This window comes from Phyllobates terribilis, unplaced genomic scaffold (assembly GCF_046119375.1).
Source record: "Phyllobates terribilis strain yellow unplaced genomic scaffold, ASM4611937v1 Scaffold_7__3_contigs__length_470593459, whole genome shotgun sequence".
In the NCBI taxonomy this organism is placed as follows: domain Eukaryota; kingdom Metazoa; phylum Chordata; class Amphibia; order Anura; family Dendrobatidae; genus Phyllobates; species Phyllobates terribilis.
Genome location: NW_027362767.1, coordinates 327,022,968 through 327,050,250, shown reverse-complemented (window position 1 = coordinate 327,050,250; position 27,283 = coordinate 327,022,968). Strand labels below are relative to the sequence as shown.

The following is a 27,283-nucleotide window of genomic DNA, read 5'->3' as shown; positions in this document are numbered from 1 at the left end:
CGGACACAACAATATAGGGAAGCCCTTTTTTTTTTTATTATTTCATGAAATAATTTAAAAAAAAAAAGACTTGGGGCTTCGCCCTATTTTTGTGTCCAGCCAGGTACAACTAGGCAGCTGGGGGCTGGAATCTGCAGCGCAGGGAGGCCCAAGCTTTCTGGGCCCCACCCGCTGCAAATTGCAGTCCGCAGCCACCCCGGAAAATGGCGCGTTCATAGAAGCGCCATCTTCTGGCGCTGTACCCAACTCATCCAGGGCCCTGGTGCGGTGGCTCACTGGGTAATAAAGGGGTTAGGGCCAGCTTGGCATTATCAGCTGGCCCTAAGCCTGAAATTCATGGGGTCACGCCAATATTAGACATGACCGCCATGAATTTCTAGTAAAGTAATTAAAAAAAAACACAAACACCCAGAATAAAGTCCTTTAATTGAAATAAACACACAATTTTTTAATGTTCTAAATTAAACCATACTTACCACCACGCCCATTCCAGCTGAAGCCAACGATCTCCTGCAATAAAAGTAAAATAATAAAGCAACCTCATCCTTACCTTCCCATGGTTCCCAGGACCGGTCCAGCTCTGCTGCATCGAGATGACAGGCTGGACCGCAGCAGAACGCTGCCATCCAGCCTGTCATCCCGCAGACACTGAGAAGCGCAGGCATGCTTGTGCTCCTCAGTGTCTGACTGTGACGGCATCCAGATGAGCCGACAATGAACTCGGCTCACCTCATGCACGTCACTGACAGCGTGGGAAAATTCTCCTGCTCCCCGCATGCGCAGTAGAAGTTTCCCACGCTGTCAGTGACGGACGTCCAGGAGGTGAGCTGAGTTCATTGTCGGCTCATCTGGATGCCGTCACAGCGAGACACTGAGGAGCGCAAGCATGCCTGCGCTTCTCAGTGTCTGCGGGATGACAGGCTGGATGGCAGCGTTCTGCTGCGGTCCAGCCTGTCATCTCGATGTAGCAGAGCTGGAGCTGTCCTGGGAACCATGGAAAGGTAAGGATGAGGTTGCTTTATTATTTTACTTTTATTGCAGGAGATCGTTGGCTTCAACTGGAATGGGCGTGATGGTAAGTATGGTTTAATTTAGAACAATAAAGAATTGTGTCTTTATTTCAATTAAAGGACTTTATTCTGGGTGTTTGTGTTTTCTTTTAACTTTGACTATGGGGTTAGTAATGGGGGTGTCTTATAGACGCCTCTCCATTACTAACCTGGGCTTGATGTCAGCTGGCATTATAAGCTGACATCAACCCCAACCCTATTACCCCCTGCCACCGCACCAGGGCAGTGTGGAAGAGCGAGGCTAAGTGCCAGAATTGGCGCATCCTATGGATGCGCCATTTCTGGGGCGGCTGACGGCTGGTGTTTCTAGCCTGGGAGGGGGCCAATATTCATGGCACCCTTCCTGGGCTACTAATATCAGCCTCCAGCTGTCTGCCTAGCCTTTGCTAGCTATTAAAATAGGGGGGACCCCACGTCATTTTTTTGGGGGGTCCCCCATTTTAATAGCTAGTAAAGGATAGGTATTCAGCGGGGGGCTGATATTAGTAGCCTGGGAAGCTCCATGGGTATTACCCCCTTCCCAGGCTTCAAACATCTGCCCCAGCTGTCTGCTTAACCTCCGCTAGAGACTAAAATTAAGGGGAACCCCACGCCAATTTTTTTTAAAATAAATCCGTTATTTTAACACTAGATGACAAGTACAGTAACCAGCACTGTCACTGTACTTCATATATATGTGACTGACATGTTTCTATCTATCTAATCTATGTGTGAAGCTCTATTCTTTCTATTCTAAATTGTCGGGTGCCGGCTTATGCCGCTGCTGAATTGCCGGCTTTTCATATATTGTCACAGAAGCGATGCGAACTTCCCTGCTCCGGACACAGCGCACCGCTTCTGTGACAAGTGAAAGCTGTCGGCACAGAAGCCCTGCGCTGTGTCCGGAGCTGGGAATACGCAGCGATGTGTCAGTTTCAGCACAGAAGCGCTGACTGTCTGGACCTACCGCCGCCGTATTTTAACTCCCTCCACCTTATATTAACTCCGACATGGCAGGGATACGGCCACGGCAGCTTATTAACACCCCCAGAGTATCCCCGCATGTCAATTTCTGAAAGTTCAAAAGCATTACCGGCGTATAAGACGACCCCAGACTAGACAGAAGATTTTTCAGTCTTCAAAAGTCGTCTTATACGCCGGAATATACGGTAAGTCTCCTGGAATCACGGAGAAAAAAAAAATGGGCTTTTTTTGCATTTTCAAAGAAAAATTAAACAAAAAAATATAAAAAAAACAAAACAAAAACCACATGTACCTGTAAAATCAAGCGGTTTGTAATTGGGAATTGGTGTTCACAATATTAATACTTTTAATGTTAGGGTACGATAAAGTGGTAAAAATTTTACATCCCAGAAATAGACCCATAAAACTAAGCTGAAGGGGCCAATTTTCTGCAAGCACTGTAGCATGCCGAATCCACGCAGTGTACAATATATAACATACACAGTTTGGATTTATTTATTATTTTACTCACTTATATAGAGCCATTAATTCCACAACGCTTCACAGACATTATTATTATTATTATTCTGCTCAGCTCGCTGCTTCCAGGGGCCATCAAATATAGACGTAATCAAGTGCCGACTAGATTATTTTCCTGCCCAGAAAACCCCTTTCAAAAGGAAGGTCTTCAGCGAATCACCTATTGCTTAAAATCAGGTTTTAGTGTTCAATGTATTTTTGAATTATTATTTTTTTCATTCCCAGATTACAATTTATACTAAAAATAATTAGAAGAGCTTGCAGCTTTCACACTGGACTATGTTTTTAGGGTTTAACTTCCGGTTTCAAGAAGTAACATGTACATTAGGAACAACAGACTGGTTCAGACCCTACCTTCTGTACTGGAGCATCTAATGAGCCTGTGCAGAGGTCATTGTGCAGGGAGGCGGTTACTACATTTATTATTAATACAGCTTAAAAAGAACACATGAAAAAATAAAAACCAAACATGTAAGACAAAAACCTAAAGTAAGCAATAGGTTGTTTACTGACAACACATTCCCTTTAAGTCTATAAATTTAGGGCCTAGTCCAGCTGTGGGAGATCATTTCTGCTGCAGGACCACTTCTGCTAGCTGCTTTGAAATGAGATGTAAAATATAAAGTAGACAAACTTGTTGTTTCAGGAAATAACGCATGTACATTAGCAGCAATGTTTTAAAGTTTTCCTGCTGTATATTAAAATAAGCATTTTAACCCCTTCCCATACAGTGATACACCTGTACGTAACTCGTTGGGTGCTGGTGTAGGAAGCGGGTTCAAGAGTATTACACAGCAGGCATCTGCCTGTAACAGCAGTGACCAGACCCAGCCTTGATCGCTGCTGTTTAACCAGGTAAAATGACGCCGTCACTGGGGAAGGGGAGAGAGGATGGAATGCCATGGCAGGCAATGGCCTGCTGAAGGTCCCCATGGCCATCATCTTAGACTTTTAATGAAGTCCAGCCACCGGTGGACTTCATAGGAGAATATCATTTTGACTATATACTGAGATACAGTAGTACTGCAGTATATAAAACAAGCAAATTGCAGGTTTAGCCCCCTAAGGGGACTAAAAAATAAAGTGAAAAGTAAAAAGTTTGCCAAATTATAATATAAAAAAAATTATATACATACATACATACAGTACAGTACAGACCAAAAGTTTGGACACACCTTCTCATTTAAAGATTTTTCTGTATTTTCATGACTATGAAAATTGTACATTCACACTGAAGGCATCAAAACTATGAATTAACACATGTGGAATTATATACTTAACAAAAAAGTGTGAAACAACAGAAAATATGTCTTGTATTCTAGATTCTTCAAAGTAGCCACCTTTTGCTTTGATGACTGCTTTGCACACTCTTGGCATTCTCTTGATGAGCTTCAAGAGGTAGTCACCGGAAATGGTTTTCACTTCACAGGTGTGCCCTGTCAGGTTTAATAAGTGGGATTTCTTGCCTTATAAATGGGGTTGGGATCATCAGCTGTGTTGTGCAGAAGTCTGGTGGATACACAGCTGATAGTCCTACTGAATAGACTGTTAGAATTTGTATTATGGCAAGAAAAAAGCAGCTAAGTAAAGAAAAACGAGTGGCCATCATTACTTTAAGAAATGAAGGTCAGTCAGTCCGAAAAATTGGGAAAACTTTGAAAGTGTCCCCAAGTGCAGTTGCAAAAAACATCAAGAGCTACAAAGAAACTGGCTCACATGAGGACCGCCCTAGGAAAGGAAGACCAAGAGTCTCCTCAGCTTCTGAGGATATGTTTATCCGAGTCACCAGCCTCAGAAATGGAAGGTTAACAGCAGCTCAGATTAGAGACCAGGTCAATGCCACACAGAGTTCTAGCAGCAGACACATCTCTACAACAACTGTTAAGAGGAGACTTTGTGCAGCAGGCCTTCATGGTAAAATAGCTGCTAGGAAACCACTGCTAAGGACAGGCAACAAGCAGAAGAGACTTGTTTGGGCTAAAGAACACAAGGAATGGACATTAGACCTGTGGAAATTTGTGCTTTGGTCTGATGAGTCCAAATTTGAGATCTTTGGTTCCAACCACCGTGTCTTTGTGGGACGCAGAAAAGGTGAACGGATGGACTGTACATGCCGGGTTCCCACCGTGAAGCATGGAGGAGGAGGTGTGATGGTGTGGGGGTGCTTTGCTGGTGACACTGTTGGGGATTTATTCAAAATTGAAGGCATACTGAACCAGCATGGCTACCACAGCATCTTGCAGCGGCATGCTATTCCATCCGGTTTGCGTTTAGTTGGACCATCATTTATTTTTCAACAGGACAATGACCCCAAACACACCTCCAGACTGTGTAAGGGCTATTTGACCAAGAGGGAGAGTGATGGGGTGCTATGCCAGATGACCTGGCCTCCACAGTCACCAGACCTGAGCCCAATCGAGATGGTTTGGGGTGAGCTGGACCGCAGAGTGAAAAGGGCCAACAAGTGCTAAGCATCTCTGAGAACTCCTTCAATATAATTGGAAGACCATTTCCGGTGACTACCTCTTGAAGCTCATCAAGAGAATGCCAAGAGTGTGCAAAGCAGTCATCAAAGCAAAAGGTGGCTACTTTGAAGAACCTAGAATATAAGACATATTTTCAGTTGTTTCACACTTTTTTGTTAAGTATATAATTCCACCTGTGTTAATTCATAGTTTTGATGCCTTCAGTGTGAATGTACAATTTTCATAGTCATGAAAATACAGAAAAATCTTTAAATGAGAAGGTGTGTCCAAACTTTTGGTCTGTACTGTATAGATATAGATATATCTAGATGGTGGCCCGATTTTAACGCATCGGGTATTCTAGAATATGTATGCGGCCAACCGGGCGCAATCAGCAGAGCAGTGTTTAAATCTGGCGCCAATATCGCTGATTGGTCGTGGCCGCGACCAATCAGCGAATCGTATTAGTGAGGACCGGGGAGCGGCGCTGCCTGTGCGGGTACTTCCGCTGCGAGCAGCCGGGAGATGACCGGCTGCTCGCAGCAGAAGTATCCCGACCAGCGGCCCCGCTTCCCGGTCCTCCCTTCACACTTGCAGTCGGGAGATCAGCGGCCCTAGGTGCTGATCTCCCGATGGTAGCCGCATGGAGGGTAGCAGCGCCGCCGGTCGGGGTTCCTCTGCTGCGAGGAGCCGAGAGATAACCGGCTGCATCGCCGCTGACCTCCGTGAGGCAGATGATCCGCTAATGACCGCCATCTTTTTCTGAAATTTTGCGTCGCTGATTGGCCGCGGCCGGACCAATCAGCAACACGGGATTTCCTGGACAGAAGGACAGACAGACGGGATAAGACGATTATATATATTAGATCTATCTATCCACATACACACAGTTTGAATCAATCCCCTTTAGAAAAAACTCCCCCCACCCCCAAGAAAATACTACGAAAAGTGATCAAAATGTCAAATATTATCAATAAAAAAGACAAAAAAGTCATGAGTCTTACAAAATGGAGACAAAAAAAAAAAAAAAAGTTCTTTTCAACTATATCTGGAAAAAATGAATACGGCGAGGACAGAGGCCAGACAGTCCATAAAGTGACTCCATCAAGACTTCTGAATAAAGGGAGGTGTTACATCACTGAGAACTCCAAAATGATGATGCACAACTTAACTGAAAAAAAAAACATTTCTAGGTACATGGGGCTGAGAAAAAAAAAAAAAAAGATTTTTTGGCTTTGTAGTTGTAAGGCACTTATGTGCATAGCTAGCCTTCTGTGGCCCTTACTGTGTCATGATTAATGTCCACAGGAACCAGGGATAAGAGGCCATCCTGGCCACTTTGTGAAATAATACGACTGGATGAGCTGTAATCCTTATGCACCTATACAGTCACAGAAAATGTCATTAAAGGGAATCCGTCGGCAGGTTTTTGTTATGTAATCTGAGGACACCATGAGGTAGGGGTTAAAACACTGAATTCAACAATGTGTCACATGTCAGGCTGTGTGCTGTTTACTTACACTGAAGGTTTTATCACCTGGTGATTATTTCTGTCCGTGCATGCTAGCTTCTGCTTCATGCTAAATCTAAAAGCTCAGATTGTGTCAGAGCTGCTGTACCCAGTAATCTAAGTGATACAGCGTTGGATTCAGGGTCTCTCTGCCTACATCAGGTTACTCTCGGATTAGGTAGCAAAAACATGGTGACACATTCCCTTTAAGCAATGAGAAGCAACTTCATTGTCTCAGTTCAGTATTACATTGACATATTCAACGGAGCCATACCAAAACACGTCAGAAATACTTTACCAAGGGAAGGCAGTCTCTTCACCTGCAGATTGCCTGGAGTTGGGAGCGTTCTGCTAAGATAACTCTTCTTCACAGCATACTGTTGCAGCAACACCACATTGTTAACCTGGAGAGTGTTGTACCATTCTGGACAGAGGGAATTCCAAAGTACAAGAGACATCATACCAGAGTGATCGGCAACCTCAAAGTAAGCCTAGAAGCAAGGAAATAGTCATTAAGAAAAACAATAGATCTACTCTTTCACGTAAATAGTAAAAGAAAAAAAACAAAAAACACACAACACTAAAAATGTCATTTCCTGACTATGCATTCCTTTTAACCACTTCATGACCAAATTTTCATGTTTGTGATTTCATTTCTCTATTTTTCTCCTCCCCTTCTACCAAGTGTAATAGCCTTTTTTATATTTCCATCTAGACAGACATATAAGAACTTATTTTGCACGATGAGTTGTAGTTTTAACGCACAACGTTGATTTTACCATATAATGTACTGGGAGGAAAAATTGTGCAATGAAATGGTGAAAAAAATAAATAAATAAAAAAAATGCAATTGCAATTTTGTTTTTAGGGTTTGTGTTACGACGCGCAATCTGCAGTAAAAATATAACCGCAATAGGATTCTCCAAGTCCGTACGATCGCGCCCGACGATGAGACAGGTGCCTGCTTTTTTTTTTTTTACATTTTTCTGCTGATCGACCTGTGTGAACAGTTTTTCGTGTGCATTTTTTACAGAAGGTGCAGTGATGAAAAAACACCAATTTAGTTTTTTTTTCATTCTGTTAAATAATTGATAAATCTGACTTTTGCAAACATTGCACTATCAAATATGTTAATTATTTCTTTATTCTTAAGTGAAAAAATAATTTTTGTATATAATGTATAGAGGGACTTGAACCTGCAATCGTCTGATCACTTGTGCTATATTTAGCAGTGCATGGGACAGGTCATATGATGTAAATGTACTTCATAAGTCGTGAAGGGGTTAAACGCCACTGTTGGATATTGATAGTGACATAAATTGGCCTTCGAAAAAGCTGTAACCAGGTGATCTGTGTAAGCGATGGTAATGGTAATGTTTCTCTAAAATACAGAGTTCATAATATATGTCTGGTTATGCTTTGTAGAGTTAAAGGGGTACGGCGGCCAACTAATAAAGCAATGGCCTAGCAATAGAATATGCTTTTACTTTACAATTAGTAAGGGACCCAGCTCTGGGACTACCACCGATCCAGAGAATCAAGAGGATGCAAAGCTTGGTGGGTTCTAGAGGTTGGAACCCCAATGAGCATAGTAATGGCATATACTAGTGTATTATGTCTGACAAATTAAATGCCAACGGTCTGCATCTCAGTATCTACTGAAGGCTCTTTCTTACTTGGTAAGGGTAATCTGTTCTCTGCTCTGGTTTGCCAAAATAGCGAAGTCTGGATTTGTGCATGACCCGTACACGAAGAGGAGGTAGGGTTATTTTTGAGAGCCCTGTCATTTCCAGCTTCTGCAATGAGCAAACTTTGGTCTCTGTGAGGAAACAATGTGGCATTAGTCATAACCAACAAGACTTCAATAAAAGGCATGATTCAACAAAACACATGGTATATGCCCGAAATAAAAGGAAACTAACAGCTGTGAGACCTCTAGAGATATTGTCTAAATGATACAGCAATAACTACTAAAACCGCGAGGAAAGCCTTAGTCATGCATCATATAGTCTCTATCGAGATGAGACGTTTCCCCTATTTTCTTATAGCATCATATATTTGGGGAAGGTAACGTTTACCACTGGTCTTCAAACATTCTAACTTTCCCTTCTGATATTATGCTTTCAAGTGACCTTAAAGGACTTGGGTAATCAATATGAGATTGGTGGTGGTCCGACATCCCCAACACCCAGCTGATATCCGCTGTTTGTTTCTATACAGCTGCTGCCAGAGCATATATCAGCTGGTCCATGGGGCTGTCAAACCACCATCAAAGTAAGCTCTACAAATTGTTTCTATATAGCTGCTGCCAATCTGAAGAGCTTACGTTGGTGGTGGTCCCCATGGACCAGCCGATATCTGCTCTGGCAGGTGAAGAAAAACAATCTACGTAGCTTACGTTGGTGGCTGTTGCTGAGTACCATAATTTATCTTCCTATGGATTTGTTATCATATGCAATTCCAGACCACCCTTTCAATGCGTTCTTGCATATCATGAGCAATCTGGCTAGCCTTATATAGCGTTCTTATGACTGCACCAAAATAATAAAATAAATCTCCAGGGCATTATTTCTGCTCATTAGAACATATACAATATAGATGTGAGGGTTTCATATGAATGACCGCTCCTGATTTCTTCTTTACAAGAGGGGGATGTGGTGCCACCAAAATATATCTTATGCTGAAATTATGCATCAACCAGAAACAAGCATTTTGATTGATTTCTGGGCAATGATCGGAAACAAATCGAATAGGAGCTGAGCGATAGGCAGATACACAATTGTAGGAGGGTGTCGGGTTGAGAAGACGCCGGGTCAAGAAGGGGTTTCGTGAATTAAAGTTTTATGTTGAATATATGTTAACCCCTTTACCCCCGAGGGTGGTTTGCACGTTAATGACCAGGCCAATTTTTACAATTCTGACCACTGTCACTTTATGAGGTAATTACTCTGGAGCTTCAACAGATCCACCCGATTCTGAGATTGTTTTTTCGTGACATATTGTACTTCATGATTGTGGTAAGATTTCTTCGATATCACTTGCGTTTATTTGTGAAAAAAATGGAAATTTGGCAATTTTCAAAACTTGAATTTTTATGCCCTTAAATCAGAGAGATATGTCACACAAAATAGTTAATAAATAACATTTCCCACATGTCTACTTTATATCAGCACAATTTTGGAACCAACATTTTTTTTTTGCTAGGAAGCTATAAGGGTTAAAAGTTGACCAGCGATTTCTCATTTTTCCAAAAAAATTTACAAAACCATTTTTTTTTAGGGACCACATCACATTTGAAGTCACTTTGAGAGGTCTTTATGACAGAAAATACCCAAAAGTGACACCATTCTAAAAACTGCACCCCTCAAGGTGCTCAAAACCACATTCAAGAACTTTATTAACCCTTCAGGTGCTTCACATGAATTTTTGGAATGTGGAAGAAAAAAATTAACATTTAACTTTTTTTCACAAAAATGTTACTTTAGACCCAATTTTTTTTATTTTCGCAGGGGTAACAAGAAAAAATGGACCCCAAAATTTGTTGTGCAATTTCCCCTGGGCAAGCAGATACCCCATATGTGGGGAAAAACCACTGTTTGGGCGCACGGCAGGGCTCGGAAGGGAAGGAGCCCCATTTGACTTTTTGATTGTAAAATTTGCTTGAATAATTAGCGGACGCCATGTTGCATTTGGAGAGCCCCTGTGTGCCTAAACATTGGAGCTCCCCCACAAGTGACCCCATTTTAGAAACTAGACCCCACCAAGGCACCTATCTAGATGCATAGTGAGCACTTGGAACCCCCAGGTGCTTCACAAATTGATTCGTAAAAATGAAAAAGTGGAAAAAAAAACACTTTTATTTTTACGGATTAATTTGTGAAGCACCTGGGGGTTTCAAGTGCTCACTATGCATCTAGATAGGTGCCTTGGGGGGGGTCTAGTTTCCAAAATGGGGTCACTTGTGGGGGAGCTCCAATGTTTAGGCACACAGGGGCTCTCCAAACGCGACATGGTTCCAATTTGTTAGCGGACACCATGTCGCGTTTGGAGAGCCCCTGTGTGCCCAAACATTGGAGCCCCCCCACAAGTGACCCCATTTTGGAAACTAGACCCATCAGGGAACTTATCTAGATGTGTGGTGAGCACTTTGAACCCTCAAGTGTTTTGCAAAGGTTTATGACGTAGAGCTGTGAAAAAAAAAATCATTTTTTTTCCACAAAAACGCTTTTAGCCGCAAAATTTTTATTTTTACGAGGGTACTAGGAGAAATTGGACCCCAAAAGTTGTTGTGCAATTTCTCCTGAGTACGCTGATACCCCATGTGTTGGAGAAAACTACTGCTTGGGTGCATGTCAGGGCTCGGAAGGGAAGGAGTGACGCTTTGGAATGCAGACTTTGATGGAATGGTCTGCGGGAGTCATGTCACGTTCTCAGAGCCCCTGATGTGCCTAAACAGTGGAAACGCCCAACAAGTGCCTCCTTTTTGGAACGGATACCTGATTTGTCAATTTTATAATGTAGTGTTATACGCCAGTTGTGTAGGACAACCTGACAAACACTACACAACTGAAGTAAGACAACCTGACGAACACTACGTCAGCTGTGTAGTGTTCGTCAGGTTGTCATAAGTCAGAAATTAATTCAATAGTCCATGGAAGTATGGTTTCTTTTGAAGCAGTCTTTCATGCAGAGGCCAGGTTTGTCGGGGCAGGTGTCACATTGGTAAATGGTGTCCTTGCGTATTCCCCTTCGGTAACACACTCGGCACTTCTTTTGTGACTTACCTTTTTTTCTGCTGTGAGGGATCTGCCCCAGGAAATGCTGGCCCGGTACAATTCGAGGTCCTTCAGTTCCAGAAGTAGTGGGACCCGCTCCGCCACCACTGCCAAATATCAGGGCCTTGATAACTGTCTCCTGGAAGTGACGGTACGACGCAGAAGTCTGGCCTGCACATTTTGACAGAAGGAAAGCGTTGTGCATTGCCATCTGAACAATGTGCACGGCCAGCTTCTTATACCATACCTTGCCCTTTCTCAAAGCACTGTACAGCTGGAGGACTTGATAAGAGAGATCAACTCCCCCCATGCACTTGTTGTACCCCACTACACAGTCTGGTTTGGCGACCTGTGTAGTGGAACCTCTTATAGTGCTGAGGGTGCTGCCATCACCATGTATGGTGGTCAAGAGAAGGACATCCCTCTTGTCCTTGTACTTGACCACCAATAGGTGGTCGCTACATTGGGCTCTGCTCTCACCCCTTCTGAGCAGCTGCCCAATTAGCGTCTTTGGGAGGCCTTTCTGATTTTTGCAGACAGTACCGCAAGCTGCGGTATGTCGCGCAGAGAGGGACTTGAAGAGCGGGATACTTGTATAAAAGTTATCCACGTACAGGTGATAACCTTTATCCAGCAGTGGGTGCACCAAGTCCCACACAATTTTCCCACTCACTGCCAGAACAGGGGGGGCATTCAGGGGGTTCAATCCAGGAGTCCTTTCCTTCATAAACTCTAAACTTGTGAGTGTAACCTGAGGTACTCTCACAAAGTTTATACAGCTTGATCCCGTACCTGGACATTTTACTGGGCAGGTACTGCTGGAATCCAAGCCGCCCCTTAAAAGAAATTAAGGACTCATCCACGCAGATGTCCCTTTGGGGCACGTACACTTCACCAAACTTGTTGTTGAAGTGCTCGATGACCGGCCGAACTTTGAAAAGACGATCAAAGTTCGGGTCATCGCGTGCAGGACACCTTGCATTATCTTGGTAATGCAAGAACTTGTGGATGGCCTCAAAACGTGTCCGGGTCATGACCATTCGGAACACTGGAGTGTTATACAAAACGTCAACACTCCAGTATTGCCGAACCTCTATTTTTTTCAGGATCCCCATATGAAGGACCAGGCCCCAAAACTTCATAATTTCTTCTGCGTCTACAGGAGACCAGTTAGAAAATGATGAAGAGGGGTTTTGTTCCAAAAATTGATGAGCATACAAATTAGTTTGGCCCACCATGAGGTATATAAAATCCTCAGAGAAAAAGACTTTGAAAAAGTCTATTTCGGTGAGGCCGGTGGTGTCAAACTTGATTCCTGATTCCGCCACGAAATCAGTGGCTCAAAATTTTCGGGGGGCAAGGTCCATATGGTGTCAGTAGTGGGGAGAGCTGGAACATCTTCTCTCCTGCGACACGGAAGAAAAAAAAAGAAGAGAGAAGAGAGAAGAGAGAAGAGAGAAGAGAGCGACTGCGGGGTGGAAGAAAAAAAAGGAAGAAGGAAGAAGAAGGAAGAAGAAGAAGGAAGAAGAAGAAGGAAGAAGAAGAAGGAAGAAGAAGAAGGAAGAAGAAGAAGGAAGAAGAAGAAGGAAGAAGAAGAAGGAAGAAGGAAGAAGAAGAAGGAAGAAGAAGAAGGAAGAAGGAAGAAGAAGAAGGAAGAAGGAAGAAGGAAGAAGGAAGAAGAAAGAAGAAGAAGGAAGAAGAAGAAGGAAGAAGAAGAAGGAAGAAGAAGAAGGAAGAAGAAGAAGGAAGAAGAAGAAGGAAGAAGGAAGAAGAAGAAGAAGGAAGAAGAAGAAGAAGGAAGAAGAAGAAGGAAGAAGAAGAAGAAGGAAGAAGAAGAAGAAGAAGAAGAAGAAGAAGAAGAAGAAGAAGAAGAAGAAGAAGAAGAAGAAGAAGAAGAAGAAGAAGAAGAAGAAGAAGAAGAAGAAGAAGAAGAAGAAGAAGGAGGAAGAAGAAGGAGGAGGAAGAAGAAGGAGGAAGAAGAAGAAGGAAGAAGAAGAAGGAAGAAGAAGGAAGAAGAAGGAAGAAGAAGGAAGAAGAAGGAAGAAAGAGTAAGAGGAGGACGATGAGGCGTCAAAAAAGTAAAGAAATGTGGGATCCTCGCCCTCGCTGTCAGTCTCAGTGTCGGAGGCAACAATAGCGTATGCCTCCTCCGCTGAATAGCGAGTTCGGGATGAGCCGGAGATTTTTGTTTTCTCGTGTATGTGGTGTGTGTGTGTCAGTACTTTATTTAGAGTGTGTGTGTCAGTGTGCTTGGTGTGAACTTTTTTTATTCTGAAAAAAAGAGAAAAAAAGGAACTACAGTAGGTGGTGCAAACAGCGAGCACGATTGCGGATCGGTGAACTATGTCACCAATCAACTCTCGGCAGCTGCTGGGTGTGTGCACGGATGTGGTGCAAAGGTGGGGGGTGGGGGTGGGGGGGGGAGAATTGACAGGGGCAAGAAAAAGTCCTGAAAAGCAGCGAGCACGGACGTAGACACTGCTCAGCGCTCGGCCACTGCAGGACGCACGAAAAAAAGAAAAAAAAAACTAGGGGAGGGGGGGGGGGTGAGGGGAGAACAGAGATGGACTTACCAAAGTCTTCTCTGTTCTTCTTTCAGCAGGATCAGCAGCAGGTTCTGGAAGAGGCTCTGGAGCAGGATCCGCAGCAGCAGGATAAGGAGCTGGAGACCCAGCAACCTGGAGACAGCAGCAGGATGCCGGAGCAGGAGATCCAGCAACCTGGAGACAGCAGCAGGACGCCGGAGCAGGAGATTTAGGACCCTGGAGACCGCAGCAGGACGCCGGAGCAGGAGATGCAGGACCCTGGAGACCGCAGCAGGACGCCGGAGCAGGAGATGCAGGACCCTGGAGACCGCAGCAGGACGCCGGAGCAGGAGATGCAGGACCCTGGAGACCGCAGCAGGATGATAAAGCAGCAGCAGCAGCGACAGGAGCAGGTAGGAGAAAGGTCTTGTAGTGTAACAGAAGATTCTGTGGCACTATAAGGCCCAGCACAGCGCAGATCAGACGTGACCGCTCTGTAGAAATCCTCACCAAGTGTGAGGATCTGCAGGGCGGTCACAGGGGGGTGACAGGCAGGTCACCTTCCGGTCAGGTACTCTGATTGGTGCGATCGATGATGACATCGATCGCACCAATCAGAGATGGCTGGGGCCTGGGCAGCATCACTGGGGGTCACAGGGAGGTGACAGGCAGGTCACAAGCCGGTCACCGCCCTGTGACCGCCCTGTCACCTGTGTTCAGGTACTCTGATTGGAGCGATCGATGTCATCATTGATCGCTCCAATCAGAGCTGGCTGGGGCTTCTATTACATCACAGGGGGTCATGGGGAGGTGACAGGCAGGTCACAAGCCGGTCACCGCCCCGTGACCGCCCTGTTAGCGCGCGGTCCCGCTGTGATCGGTGCGATCGATTCAATCGGCGATTGCACCGATCCTAGCAGTTTGGGGAGAGGGCTGGGGTTACTAGGCAACAGCCTAGGATCAGTGCTCTTAAGAGCACCGATCCTAGGCTGCACAACACTGTTTCCGGCAATCCGATTGCCGGAAACAGTGAGAAATGCTGTGATTGGCTGTTCAGACTTGAACAGCCAATCACCGTGATCGTGGGTGCCGCAGTGCCGCATTAAAGATAGGGCGAATTAATACGCATCTGGTCCATAAGGCCCAGGGCACAGATACGTATTAATACGCCCTATGTCGTAAAGGGGTTAAAGAAGTTGTGCACTACTGTAGACTACCTCCCCAATGTATCCCCCCGGGGCCCCTAAGACTTTTTGTAAATACCTTCCGTTGTAGATAATGCCTGTGAGCGGCGCTATCGGTGGTAATCTAAAGTAGTGGACAAGCCCTTTAATAATTTTATATTTTATTTTCAAACATTTTTATTACATATTTTGTGTTTGTGTGCATCATTAGCTGGGAGGGATTAGAACAGTTTATATAGAAAATAATTTCTGGGTTTCAGACAGAGTGAGAGGTAGAGTCAGACTGAGTTAGGCAGAGAGTCTGCCAGGGTGTAGTCTCTGATGACAACACCCAAGTTCTGGGTCCACGACCCCAACTGCTCCATACCAGAGAGAGAGAGTGGAGTGTTGGAGGAAGACTGAACGGACAGGGACACAGATTCCAACAGCAGGTACAGCAGTGGAGAAAGTGTTTTAATAGTGCAAGTGGTCAGAACTGAATGAGGACATGTTGGATGCTGGCATAGTCCTGGGCTTACAGCCACTAGAGGTGCTCAGAAGCAGGCCTCTATATCCCTCATGGGGAGATTCTCAGCTGGGTCGCAAAAGAAGTGGAAGATGTTGGGTCTCAGGACAGGACGAGGACGAACACTGGAAAGGCACATAACCAAGTGTACTTCACTAACTAAAGACTGTTTTAATTTGTATGTTGCAAGCCGTGTGTAGAAGAATTGCACAGTAAAAGTGAGTCTGTTAATCTGGATCTAAGATCTCCTGTCTTATTTGAAATCGGTTCCGGTCCCATGGACGATGTAACAGTGAGTACAGAAAATCCTTCATCACACTACACACTCCACTCTCAGTCCTTAATAGAAGAGGGGACACAGTGCAAAGAGAACTCAATTCCGGCACACAGCGTGTTGATACCAGCCCTGTGCCTTCCCCCTTTACATTGAACACAGCTGTGATGTTTGACCTGTACACCGCTTACATCTGGCCACCACCAGTGCTAATACCAGCTGATAGGAGCACGTGTCGGGAGTTGATCCCCCCCGCAGATTTCATACTGATGAAGGATAAGTCATCAATATCAAAGTAATGGACAAACCCTTTAATATCAACTGGATATGATAAAAATTGTGAGGTGTAATGAAAGGGTCACTTCTATTACTGGACTACAAGTCATCTCTAAGCAATACTATGCAGGTGGTGTATTCAGTATCTCATTACTGGGAGCTACACACAAACTTGCTTATTGCACTGTATGCAGCAACATAGTTATGAAGGGTCTATCACTTACACTCCCTTATATCACCACACATCAAAACCAGCATTCCCTACCATTTTCATGCACATATATTTGCCTCGCAAGCATCCCCAAAAGTTTAAAATGATCAGTAGTTTGATCCTTTGAAACATTAAAAGGTGTTTTCCCCACTATTGAGCATCCCGTTTAAAAAATTCAGGACCCCAATTAAAATGAAAAGCAGTGAATACTCCCCTCCCGCAGCAGCAACATTCCCGCAATATCAACAGTTTGCGTTGTGTCGTGAGGGGCCGATGGGTTATTATGAAATCTGAGGGTGTGCTGAAAATCCGGGTTGTCATCTCAGTCCTCCTGTGAAGCTCAGCCCCAGGCGCACTCCATAGGAGACCAAGATTTTCACTTTTGAAATATACAGTATATCAAACGCAATCACTTGAGGAGTGTGATACACAGGGTGATAAGAGATTCATCGGGTAAATTTCAAACAGTACTACATGCACAATAGTGAATGGCACATGATCCAAACATAACTCTCCAAGTTTAGCACATAATGTTTATAAATGTTCTAAGTGTCCTCCTTTTGTAACACGACACATCTATGTGGTAATCCAGTTTGACCCAAACACGCTGCAGCATGTCCCTGTAGATGGTCATTAGAGCGACAGTAATGTGGTCCCAGAGCTCATCCAGTGCTGCTGGCAAAGGCGGCACGCAAACAATGTGTTTGACATACCCCTAAAGCACTGTTTCTCAACTCCAGTCCTGGTCAGGACCCCCCAACAGACCAGGTTTGCAGGATCTCCTTAGTATTGAACATGTGAGAGAACCTGTGGCATTTTCGATGCCTTGATCATAATTCCATCACCTGTGCAATACTAAGGAGATCCTGAAAACATGGTCTGTTGGGGGGTCCTGAGGACTGGCGTTGAGAGGAAAAAGTGACACATTGTCAGATCGGGAGACCTGATGGGGGCCATCTGAAGAGTGCAAAGTCACCACATTTATAGTGCCAATGCACCGGCTTGGGAGTTCCTCGTTGAGACAGCAATGCACCTCTGAATGTCAAAGGGGTGGAGCTATGTCTTATTGGAAAATGAAGTTTCTGGAATCAATTGTCAGTTCCTGAAACAACCAAAACTGTTACACATCGACATATGATGTACCAGTCACAGTCTTTTCAGCAAAAAAAAAAAAAATAGCCCCTACACCTTTGTTTTCTAGATTGCACAGAAAACATTTACTTTTAGAAAATCTCTTAATTTCCACAGTGGCATTGGGATTTTCCATTCCCCATATTCGGACATTGTGACTGTTCACTTTTCCGCTTGAGTGGACGGTTGCCTCATCATTGAACACTAGCCGGGAAGTGAATTAGTCATCTTCCATTGCTACCTGAATAAGTGCACAGAATTAGAATGGGATGCCACGGTCAGCTGGTCATAAATGTTGCAATAGTTGTATGCGATATGGTTTCTGGCGAACTTGCCGTCACAGAATCTTCCAAACAGTCGGCTGAGGAAGGCCAAGTTCACGAGGTGTTGATTTCTGTGGGCAACGTGCAAAGGTCTCTGGAACCCTCTCCACTGCTTCGCCTGTAACACTCGGTCATCCAGGGCTTTTATATTTGCACAAGCATCCTGTGTCCTTAAACTGGGGATACCACCCCAGAATGCTCTGGTGACCATGTGGGTCACTTTCATACCGTTTTCAGAACGCTTGCTGCACAGTAACAATTGATTTACACTTCTCATACACTCAAACACAAAACGCTTTCTCTTGTATAGTCGCGATTTTGAGATGTGATGCCGCCCTGCCACCTGGTGAGTCACAAGCGAGTCGGCACACGAGAGTTACAAACTCTGAGATGTGACCTATCGATATGTTATGATTACAAAAGGGTGAAATTTATAGCTTTGCAGTAATATGAATGCATAATATATTATATACACACTCAATCAAATGATTACATTTGACATATATTTTATTTGGGACAAAAAAAAAAATTACATGTTCTTATTTTTGTCCTTGTTGGAAATAAAGAGAAAAAAAAAGCATATTTGGTATTGCCACATTCATAAGAGTCCAATCTGGTGAATTCTAAATGTAACCCACCGTACACGTTAAAAGTCGTAAAGAAAAAATGAAAATAAAAAAAATGCCAGAAATGCATTTTTTTTTTTTTTTTTTTTTTATCAACTCATCTCCCTCCCCCCAAAAAAGTACTAATGAGCAATCAAAGCACTGAGTATACAGGTCTTGGGAAATGCCAGAACAAAGCCTAAAAGAAAAATAAATAAATACATTATATATATATATATATATATAAAAATTTTTACAGTATTCAGATTTTTTTCCACCACTAAAATAGAAAAACAAAACGAAAAACTAAATGAAATAATCGCTTGTAGACTGTGAGCCCTCTCGGGCAGAGTCCTCTCTCCTCCTGTACCAGTCGCTGACTCGTATTTGTTCAAATCATTGTTTGCTATGTATACCCCTTTTCACATGTAAAGCGCCATGGAATTAATGGCGCTATAATATTAATAATAATAACAACAACAACACACGGAGATAGGTATGGTATATCTACCGATGCATGTTTGGTACGGACCTGGACAATCACGTTTCCAGGTTATTTTTACCGCACAATGAAAGCAGTAAAATAAGAAACACACACTTTCATCCAACTTCCAGTTTTCTTTATGTGCATTATATGGTAAAATGAATGGTGGCATTCAAAACTACAATTCTTTCTACAAAAAAACAAGCCCTCATACGGCTATGTCAAAGGAAAAATAAAAGTTATGGCTCTTGGAAAAGGTCAAGGACAAAACGAAAACCACAAAAAAAATCCACTGGCTCTTACCCTGTTTTATTAGAAAATGTATTCTACAACTTTAATATGCAGTGATAGAGGTCTAAACAGCGCGTGGGTTGGTGCGCGTGCGTGTGTTGGTGTTTATTAAAGATTTGTGCCACAAATCTGTTTTTTTTTTTTGTGGGGGGGGGGGGGGGGGTTCCCCCCCCCCCCATATGACCAGATGTTTATTATTTTAAAGTTAAAAGAAAAAAGAAAAAAAAAAAGCTTTTGAGTTCTGGATAAGATATGCTATTATATTTTTCTCTCAGGATTCTCTACACCACCTAAAAAAAATTGCCAAAAAAAGCATGTCGTAAATGTAACAAAATAAAAATTCTGCCAAGCCCACTTGTACAAAACGCTATGAAAAACACTTAAAACAGACTTGATTGAAAGTAAAAAAAAATATATAAAAAAACAGAAGACATAGTTTAAAGTATCACATTGTCAAAATTTCACTTGATATGATGAAATCTCAAAAAAATACCATTACATAAAAATACAACTTCTCCCAATACAAAATGGGCATTATACAGTTAACTAGCCTGAAGAACCAATACATATGGTCTCTAAAGTTCACACGAGTGTTTAAGAAAAAACAAAATTGTCCGCTTTTCAACCAGAAAAAAACAAACATGATTTTTCATTGGTTTTGTCATCCGCACGGAATATCTTTTTATACATTAGCAGTGTTTAATATTTACAAGACCAAAAAAAAGGTTAAGATTTACAACGTCTCTATAACAATCGGATGCATATGGTTGATCCGTATGTGATCTAATTTTTTTTTTGTGCATCCAAAGACTTGAAATAGGCGAATCTCACCAAAATACTTGTATTGAATTGCTGCACATACAAAAGCGACATGTTGGCATTTCAGGCCTTGTAAGAAAAAAAAAAAAAACACGCCATGTGAACAGCATAATTTAATAACACTGGTCTAAGTGCTCTCTGTTTTTTTTCATGAACAGAGCAGGAGAAGCTTTGCAAATGATTTATTTTTTCATACCAGACAAATCACAAAGTAAAAACTGAAACACTTTTGAAAATCTGATCCAGCACACTGATTAAAATCTGAGTTTTTTTTGTTTTTTTTTGCATACGAGAAAAATCAGCGACGTATGAATGAGGCCCTATGCAACGTCAATGAAGCCACAAAAATTGGTTAAATCCCATATTTCTATCTCCTTTGCCGAGTACTGCAATGTATCAATCTGGAGTCCACAGAACATTGCCTGCACTGGATACAATTGTTACAATCTTGTTTACATCTGTAGGGATTCAGCATTTTAGGATGTAAAGGGAAGGTTTATATTTATTAGGCCGTGTTCAAACAAGTGTATTTTTTTCCTGCAATTATCCTAAAACGCTTTTTATTTAATTTGATGCTTTTTTTCAGAAAATTGCAGCAGAAAAAACAAAATTCATCTTGCGAACACAGCCTCACATTCCGATAAACCTGAATTTAAATACATATGATACTGTGGATTTGCAATCAATTATTTAACCCTCTTTGCAAGTTAGATTTATTGGCAAAATATAGAAAACTTTCGGTTTGCAATAAAACTGAAAAAGAAGAAAACCTCCCACGTGTACTGTTCATTATGGCCGCCACAGAAAGAGCAAAAAAATAGTGCAGCACAAGGTATATGTAGAATGTTAATACTACATTTAAAAATAATCAAAAATTATTTAAAAATGCACAAATCTGAGAGCAAAAAAATAGGAGTTGGCCTAGTCAGAGCGTAGCAGAAGTTTCATAGTAAGTTCATCTATTACAAACCGAACTAGCTTAAAAACAGTAGATAATACAGTGACTGCAGGACACATTACACGGCCTTTCATGGAAGGAATCATCTCACACATTACCAAGTTCGCTCGAAAGAACAGGCAGACACCACGACCGACAGACGGGTTTTGCATATAGGCTTTGTCAAACAAGAATTTAACTAGTTCAACACAAATATTATAACTAGTGTGTTCGCCAAATTCAGTAAATACATAAAATAAGTTGACGGGCAGCACCTAAGTATGGTCAGCGGCGGCCAGAGAGGAACAACAAATAGAAGACTCACATCTTCTAATTATCAGGATTTATAATGACAAAGATAAAAACATTAAATATTCCATTTTACTGAGGTACACAAAATATATGTGACCCCCTCTATCAGAGCCAGTGGTAATAAAGGTTATATTATTAGGACGCCTGGTAAAACAAAGTGCAAGTATAAGCAATTGTATCATAGAGGATCCTGAGAACCAGCGCTGCAACAGTAACAACACAGCAAGCTGACAAATAAAAGAAGAAGGAAAAGCAAAAAGCTAAAGTAACAAGTAATCAATAGGTTAGAAGGCTGTGTGACAGAATGATGACATCACAACCCTGGACTATGACATCACAGGGGCACTGCCAATACAATAGGTTGCATTGTTGGGTGACAGAATGATGACATCACAGGGGTACTGCCAATACAATACGTTGTATTGTTCGGTGACAGAATGATGACATCACAACCCTGGACTATGACATCACAGCGGAACTGCCAATACAATAGTTTGCATTGTTGGGTGACAGAATGATGACATCACAACCCTGGACTATGAGATCACAGGGGTACTGCCACACATGGCACTCACCGTCCACACTGCCCCCCGGGGCGGCTGCCCGGCTCCCCCAGACGTCCCCATACGGGTCCTCGTTGTTCCACAGCGGCAGGTAATGGCTGCGCTCCCCGCAGAGCGGCCTGTCCGGTGCCCGCAGCTCCAGTCCCCCGGGGGCCGCCTCCTCCTCCCGGCCGGGCTCCAGCTCCTCTATACACACCAGCCCGCGGGCCACCTTCTTCTCCAGGTAGCGGTAGGAGCAGCGGCGGACGGTGACGGAGCGGCCGCACTGCAGCCGGTTCCCGTGCACCAGATGCCGGAGCTCCGGGGACAGCAGCCAGGTGTCCTGCTCGGCTCCGTCCCACAGCGTGACATCGTAGCCATAGCCGGCCCTGTTCCCCAGGTACCGCTGCACGGCCAGCACTGTCAGCGGCACCGGCTCCCGCACCGCTACCCTCAGCCGCAGGGACAGCTGTGCACGGGTGCGCTGCAGCCACGAGACCGAGGCCTGTGCTGCCGGAGGACTGGGGGACCGCCGGGCTGAGGGACCGGGGCTTCCTGCATCAAACTCGGAGAGCGGCTCATTCATGTCCGCCCCGCTGTGTGCACATAGAGCGGAGTGAGGACTGGCGGCCCCGAGCAGCGGAGCAGCCGACAAGTGACGCGGAGGAGACAGGGAACATTTGAAAATAGCACGTAACTGTGGATGGGGCCAAACATCTCCTAGCCCTGGGTGACGGCACCTGCACTCTGCGCTGTATGTAGGCGGGATGCTCGGTCGGGCCAACCATTAGTTACCCCAGCTCTGAGCGCAGCCCTCTGCTTCAGTCCTGTGGCCGGGCAGAGCTGGGCCGGGACGTTGTGCCGGTATATAAGGTCGGGGAGATATGTTTTTTTTTTTTTTATTTCTGACCAGTTTTGCAGGATAAATCTAATATTTATCACAGATCAGTAGGAAAACATACAGGACCCGATTCATTGTGTGCGTTTATTCTTTAGGTCACTTTTTTATTTTTATTTTCAATCATTTTGTCAGCTTTTGTAGCACAAAAAATCACATGTTTCATAAAAATGTCACAAAATTTGTGTAAAAAAAAAAGAGGTTATAAAATCACTCACTCCGGGGTGGATGGTGGGGACTGAAGTATAGACACCAAAAAAAGGCACTCATGCCATGACAACGAGGCCCATAGCTGGTATTCCTGGTATGTATTCTTAAAGGGGTTGTTCGTCATTCTACATGACTGCAGACTTGTGAATCCTCACAGCCTCAGGAGCGGGCAGGCACGTGACTGCAAGTATGTGATCTGCGTCATGTGTCTCTCAATGCTACTGTATTGAGGCTGGATACGTCTAGTCGGAATGTGTCCGGAAGTATGGAAACCGTGTAATTGTGGTCACATGACCTCCTGGCATCGGAGAATCCTCACAGCGTCCGGATCGGGCAGTCGCGTAACCACAAGTATGCGATTTGCGTCATGTGTCCACTAGGCGTGCACAGCCTCTTTCAGTGCACCTGTATTGAGGTTGGATACGTCTAGTCGGGATGTGTCAGAAACATGGAAACCGTGTAATTGTGGTCATATAACTTCCCGCTCCCGGCATTGGCATCGGAGAATCCTCACAGCGTCGGGGATCAGGCTGTCGCGTGACCGTAAGCATGCAATTTGCATCATATGTCCACTGAACGTGCATGGCCTCTCTCAATGCCGCTGTATTGAGGCCGGATATGACTAATCAGAATGTTTCCGGAAGTATGGAACATGTATGGCCTCTCTCAATGCAGCTGTATTGAGGCCGGATATGACTAGTCGGCATGTTTCCGGAAGTAAGGAACGTGCATGGCCTCTCTCAATGCAGCTGTATTGAGGCCGGATATGACTAGTCGGCATGTTTCCGGAAGTAAGGAACGTGCATGGCCTCTCTCAATGCAGCTGTATTGAGGCCGGATATGACTAGTCGGCATGTTTCCGGAAGTATGGAACGTGTATGGCCTCTCTCAATGCCGCTGTATTGAGGCCAGATATGACTAGTCGGAATGTTTCCGGAAGTAAGGAACGTGTATGGCCTCTCTCAATGCAGCTGTATTGAGGCCAGATATGAATAGTCGGAATGTTTCCGGAAGTAAGGAACGTGTATGGCCTCTCTCAATGCAGCTGTATTGAGGCCAGATATGAATAGTCGGAATGTTTCCGGAAGTAAGGAACGTGTATGGCCTCTCTCAGTGCAGCTGTATTGAGGCCAGATATGACTAGTCGGAATGTTTCCGGAAGTAAGGAACGTGTATGGCCTCTCTCAATGCAGCTGTATTGAGGCCAGATATGAATAGTCGGAATGTTTCCGGAAGTATGATACGTGTATGGCCTCTCTCAATGCAGCTGTATTGAGGCCGGATATGACTAGTCGGCATGTTTCCGGAAGTATGGAACGTGTATGGCCTCTCTCAATGCCGCTGTATTGAGGCCAGATATGACTAGTCGGAATGTTTCCGGAAGTAAGGAACGTGTATGGCCTCTCTCAATGCAGCTGTATTGAGGCCAGATATGAATAGTCGGAATGTTTCCGGAAGTATGAAACGTGTATGGCCTCTCTCAGTGCAGCTGTATTGAGGCCAGATATGAATAGTCGGAATGTTTCCGGAAGTATGATACGTGTATGGCCTCTCTCAGTGCAGCTGTATTGAGGCCGGATATGACTAGTCGGAATGTTTCCGGAAGTATGGAACGTGTATGGCCTCTCTCAATGCAGCTGTATTGAGGCCAGATATGACTAGTCGGAATGTTTCCGGAAGTATGGAACGTGTATGGCCTCTCTCAATGCCGCTGTATTGAGGCCGGATATGACTAGTCGGAATGTTTCCGGAAGTAAGGAACGTGCATGGCCTCTCTCAATGCAGCTGTATTGAGGCCGGATATGACTAGTCGGAATGTTTCCGGAAGTAAGGAACATGCATGGCCTCTCTCAATGCAGTTGTATTGAGGCCGGATATGACTAATCAGAATGTTTCCGGAAGTATGGAACATGTATGGCCTCTCTCAATGCCGCTGTATTGAGGCCGGATATGACTAGTCGGAATGTTTCCGGAAGTAAGGAACGTGTATGGCCTCTCTCAATGCAGCTGTATTGAGGCCGGATATGACTAGTCAGAATGTTTCCGGAAGTATGGAACATGTATGGCCTCTCTCAATGCCGCTGTATTGAGGCCGGATATGACTAGTCGGCATGTTTCCGGAAGTAAGGAACGTGTATGGCCTCTCTCAATGCAGCTGTATTGAGGCCGGATATGACTAGTCGGCATGTTTCCGGAAGTAAGGAACGTGCATGGCCTCTCTCAATGCAGCTGTATTGAGGCCGGATATGACTAGTCGGCATGTTTCCGGAAGTATGGAACGTGTATGGCCTCTCTCAATGCCGCTGTATTGAGGCCAGATATGACTAGTCGGAATGTTTCCGGAAGTAAGGAACGTGTATGGCCTCTCTCAATGCAGCTGTATTGAGGCCAGATATGAATAGTCGGAATGTTTCCGGAAGTATGATACGTGTATGGCCTCTCTCAGTGCAGCTGTATTGAGGCCGGATATGACTAGTCGGAATGTTTCCGGAAGTATGGAACGTGTATGGCCTCTCTCAATGCAGCTGTATTGAGGCCAGATATGACTAGTCGGAATGTTTCCGGAAGTATGGAACGTGTATGGCCTCTCTCAATGCCGCTGTATTGAGGCCGGATATGACTAGTCGGAATGTTTTCGGAAGTAAGGAACGTGCATGGCCTCTCTCAATGCAGCTGTATTGAGGCCGGATATGACTAGTCGGAATGTTTCCGGAAGTAAGGAACATGCATGGCCTCTCTCAATGCAGCTGTATTGAGGCCGGATATGACTAATCAGAATGTTTCCGGAAGTATGGAACATGTATGGCCTCTCTCAATGCCGCTGTATTGAGGCCGGATATGACTAGTCGGAATGTTTCCGGAAGTAAGGAACGTGTATGGCCTCTCTCAATGCAGCTGTATTGAGGCCGGATATGACTAGTCAGAATGTTTCCGGAAGTATGGAACATGTATGGCCTCTCTCAATGCCGCTGTATTGAGGCCGGATATGACTAGTCGGCATGTTTCCGGAAGTAAGGAACGTGTATGGCCTCTCTCAATGCAGCTGTATTGAGGCCGGATATGACTAGTCGGCATGTTTCCGGAAGTAAGGAACGTGCATGGCCTCTCTCAATGCAGCTGTATTGAGGCCGGATATGACTAGTCGGAATGTTTCCGGAAGTAAGGAACGTGCATGGCCTCTCTCAATGCAGCTGTATTGAGGCCGGATATGACTAGTCGGAATGTTTCCGGAAGTAAGGAACATGCATGGCCTCTCTCAATGCAGCTGTATTGAGGCCGGATATGACTAGTCAGAATGTTTCCGGAAGTATGGAACATGTATGGCCTCTCTCAATGCCGCTGTATTGAGGCCGGATATGACTAGTCGGCATGTTTCCGGAAGTAAGGAACGTGTATGGCCTCTCTCAATGCAGCTGTATTGAGGCCGGATATGACTAGTCGGCATGTTTCCGGAAGTAAGGAACGTGCATGGCCTCTCTCAATGCAGCTGTATTGAGGCCGGATATGACTAGTCGGAATGTTTCCGGAAGTAAGGAACGTGCATGGCCTCTCTCAATGCAGCTGTATTGAGGCCGGATATGACTAGTCGGAATGTTTCCGGAAGTAAGGAACATGCATGGCCTCTCTCAATGCAGCTGTATTGAGGCCGGATATGACTAGTCAGAATGTTTCCGGAAGTATGGAACATGTATGGCCTCTCTCAATGCCGCTGTATTGAGGCCGGATATGACTAGTCGGCATGTTTCCGGAAGTAAGGAACGTGTATGGCCTCTCTCAATGCAGCTGTATTGAGGCCGGATATGACTAGTCGGCATGTTTCCGGAAGTATGGAACGTGTATGGCCTCTCTCAATGCCGCTGTATTGAGGCCGGATATGACTAGTCGGCATGTTTCCGGAAGTAAGGAACGTGCATGGCCTCTCTCAGTGCAGCTGTATTGAGGCCAGATATGACTAGTCGGCATGTTTCCGGAAGTAAGGAACGTGTATGGCCTCTCTCAATGCAGCTGTATTGAGGCCAGATATGAATAGTCGGAATGTTTCCGGAAGTATGAAACGTGTATGGCCTCTCTCAGTGCAGCTGTATTGAGGCCAGATATGAATAGTCGGAATGTTTCCGGAAGTATGATACGTGTATGGCCTCTCTCAGTGCAGCTGTATTGAGGCCAGATATGACTAGTCGTAATGTTTCCGGAAGTATGGAACGTGTATGGCCTCTCTCAATGCAGCTGTATTGAGGCCAGATATGACTAGTCGGAATGTTTCCGGAAGTATGAAACGTGTATGGCCTCTCTCAATGCCGCTGTATTGAGGCCAGATATGACTAGTCGGAATGTTTCCGGAAGTATGAAACGTGTATGGCCTCTCTCAGTGCAGCTGTATTGAGGCCGGATATGACTAGTCGTAATGTTTCCGGAAGTATGGAACGTGTATGGCCTCTCTCAATGCAGCTGTA

General features: G+C 44.4%; 1 protein-coding gene across 3 annotated transcripts in view; it reads right to left on the bottom strand.

The window, feature by feature from the left end:
• The window catches only part of RADX (RPA1 related single stranded DNA binding protein, X-linked), a 73,617-nt gene extending 51,174 nt beyond the window's left edge, over positions 1 to 22,443 (bottom strand). For 2 of the 3 annotated variants that reach the window (XM_073641190.1, XM_073641191.1), the window contains exons 1-3: positions 21,755 to 22,441; positions 8,204 to 8,346; positions 6,826 to 7,018 (exon numbers count right to left, since the gene is read on the bottom strand). In XM_073641190.1, the coding sequence (XP_073497291.1) occupies positions 6,826 to 7,018; positions 8,204 to 8,346; positions 21,755 to 22,307 (889 nt within the window). In that variant the 5' untranslated portion in view covers positions 22,308 to 22,441. Of the gene's footprint in view, positions 1 to 6,825; positions 7,019 to 8,203; positions 8,347 to 21,754 lie in introns of all 3 variants that reach the window. The other variant, XM_073641192.1, reaches the window with a different exon arrangement.
• Positions 22,444 to 27,283: the final 4,840 nt, after the last annotated feature.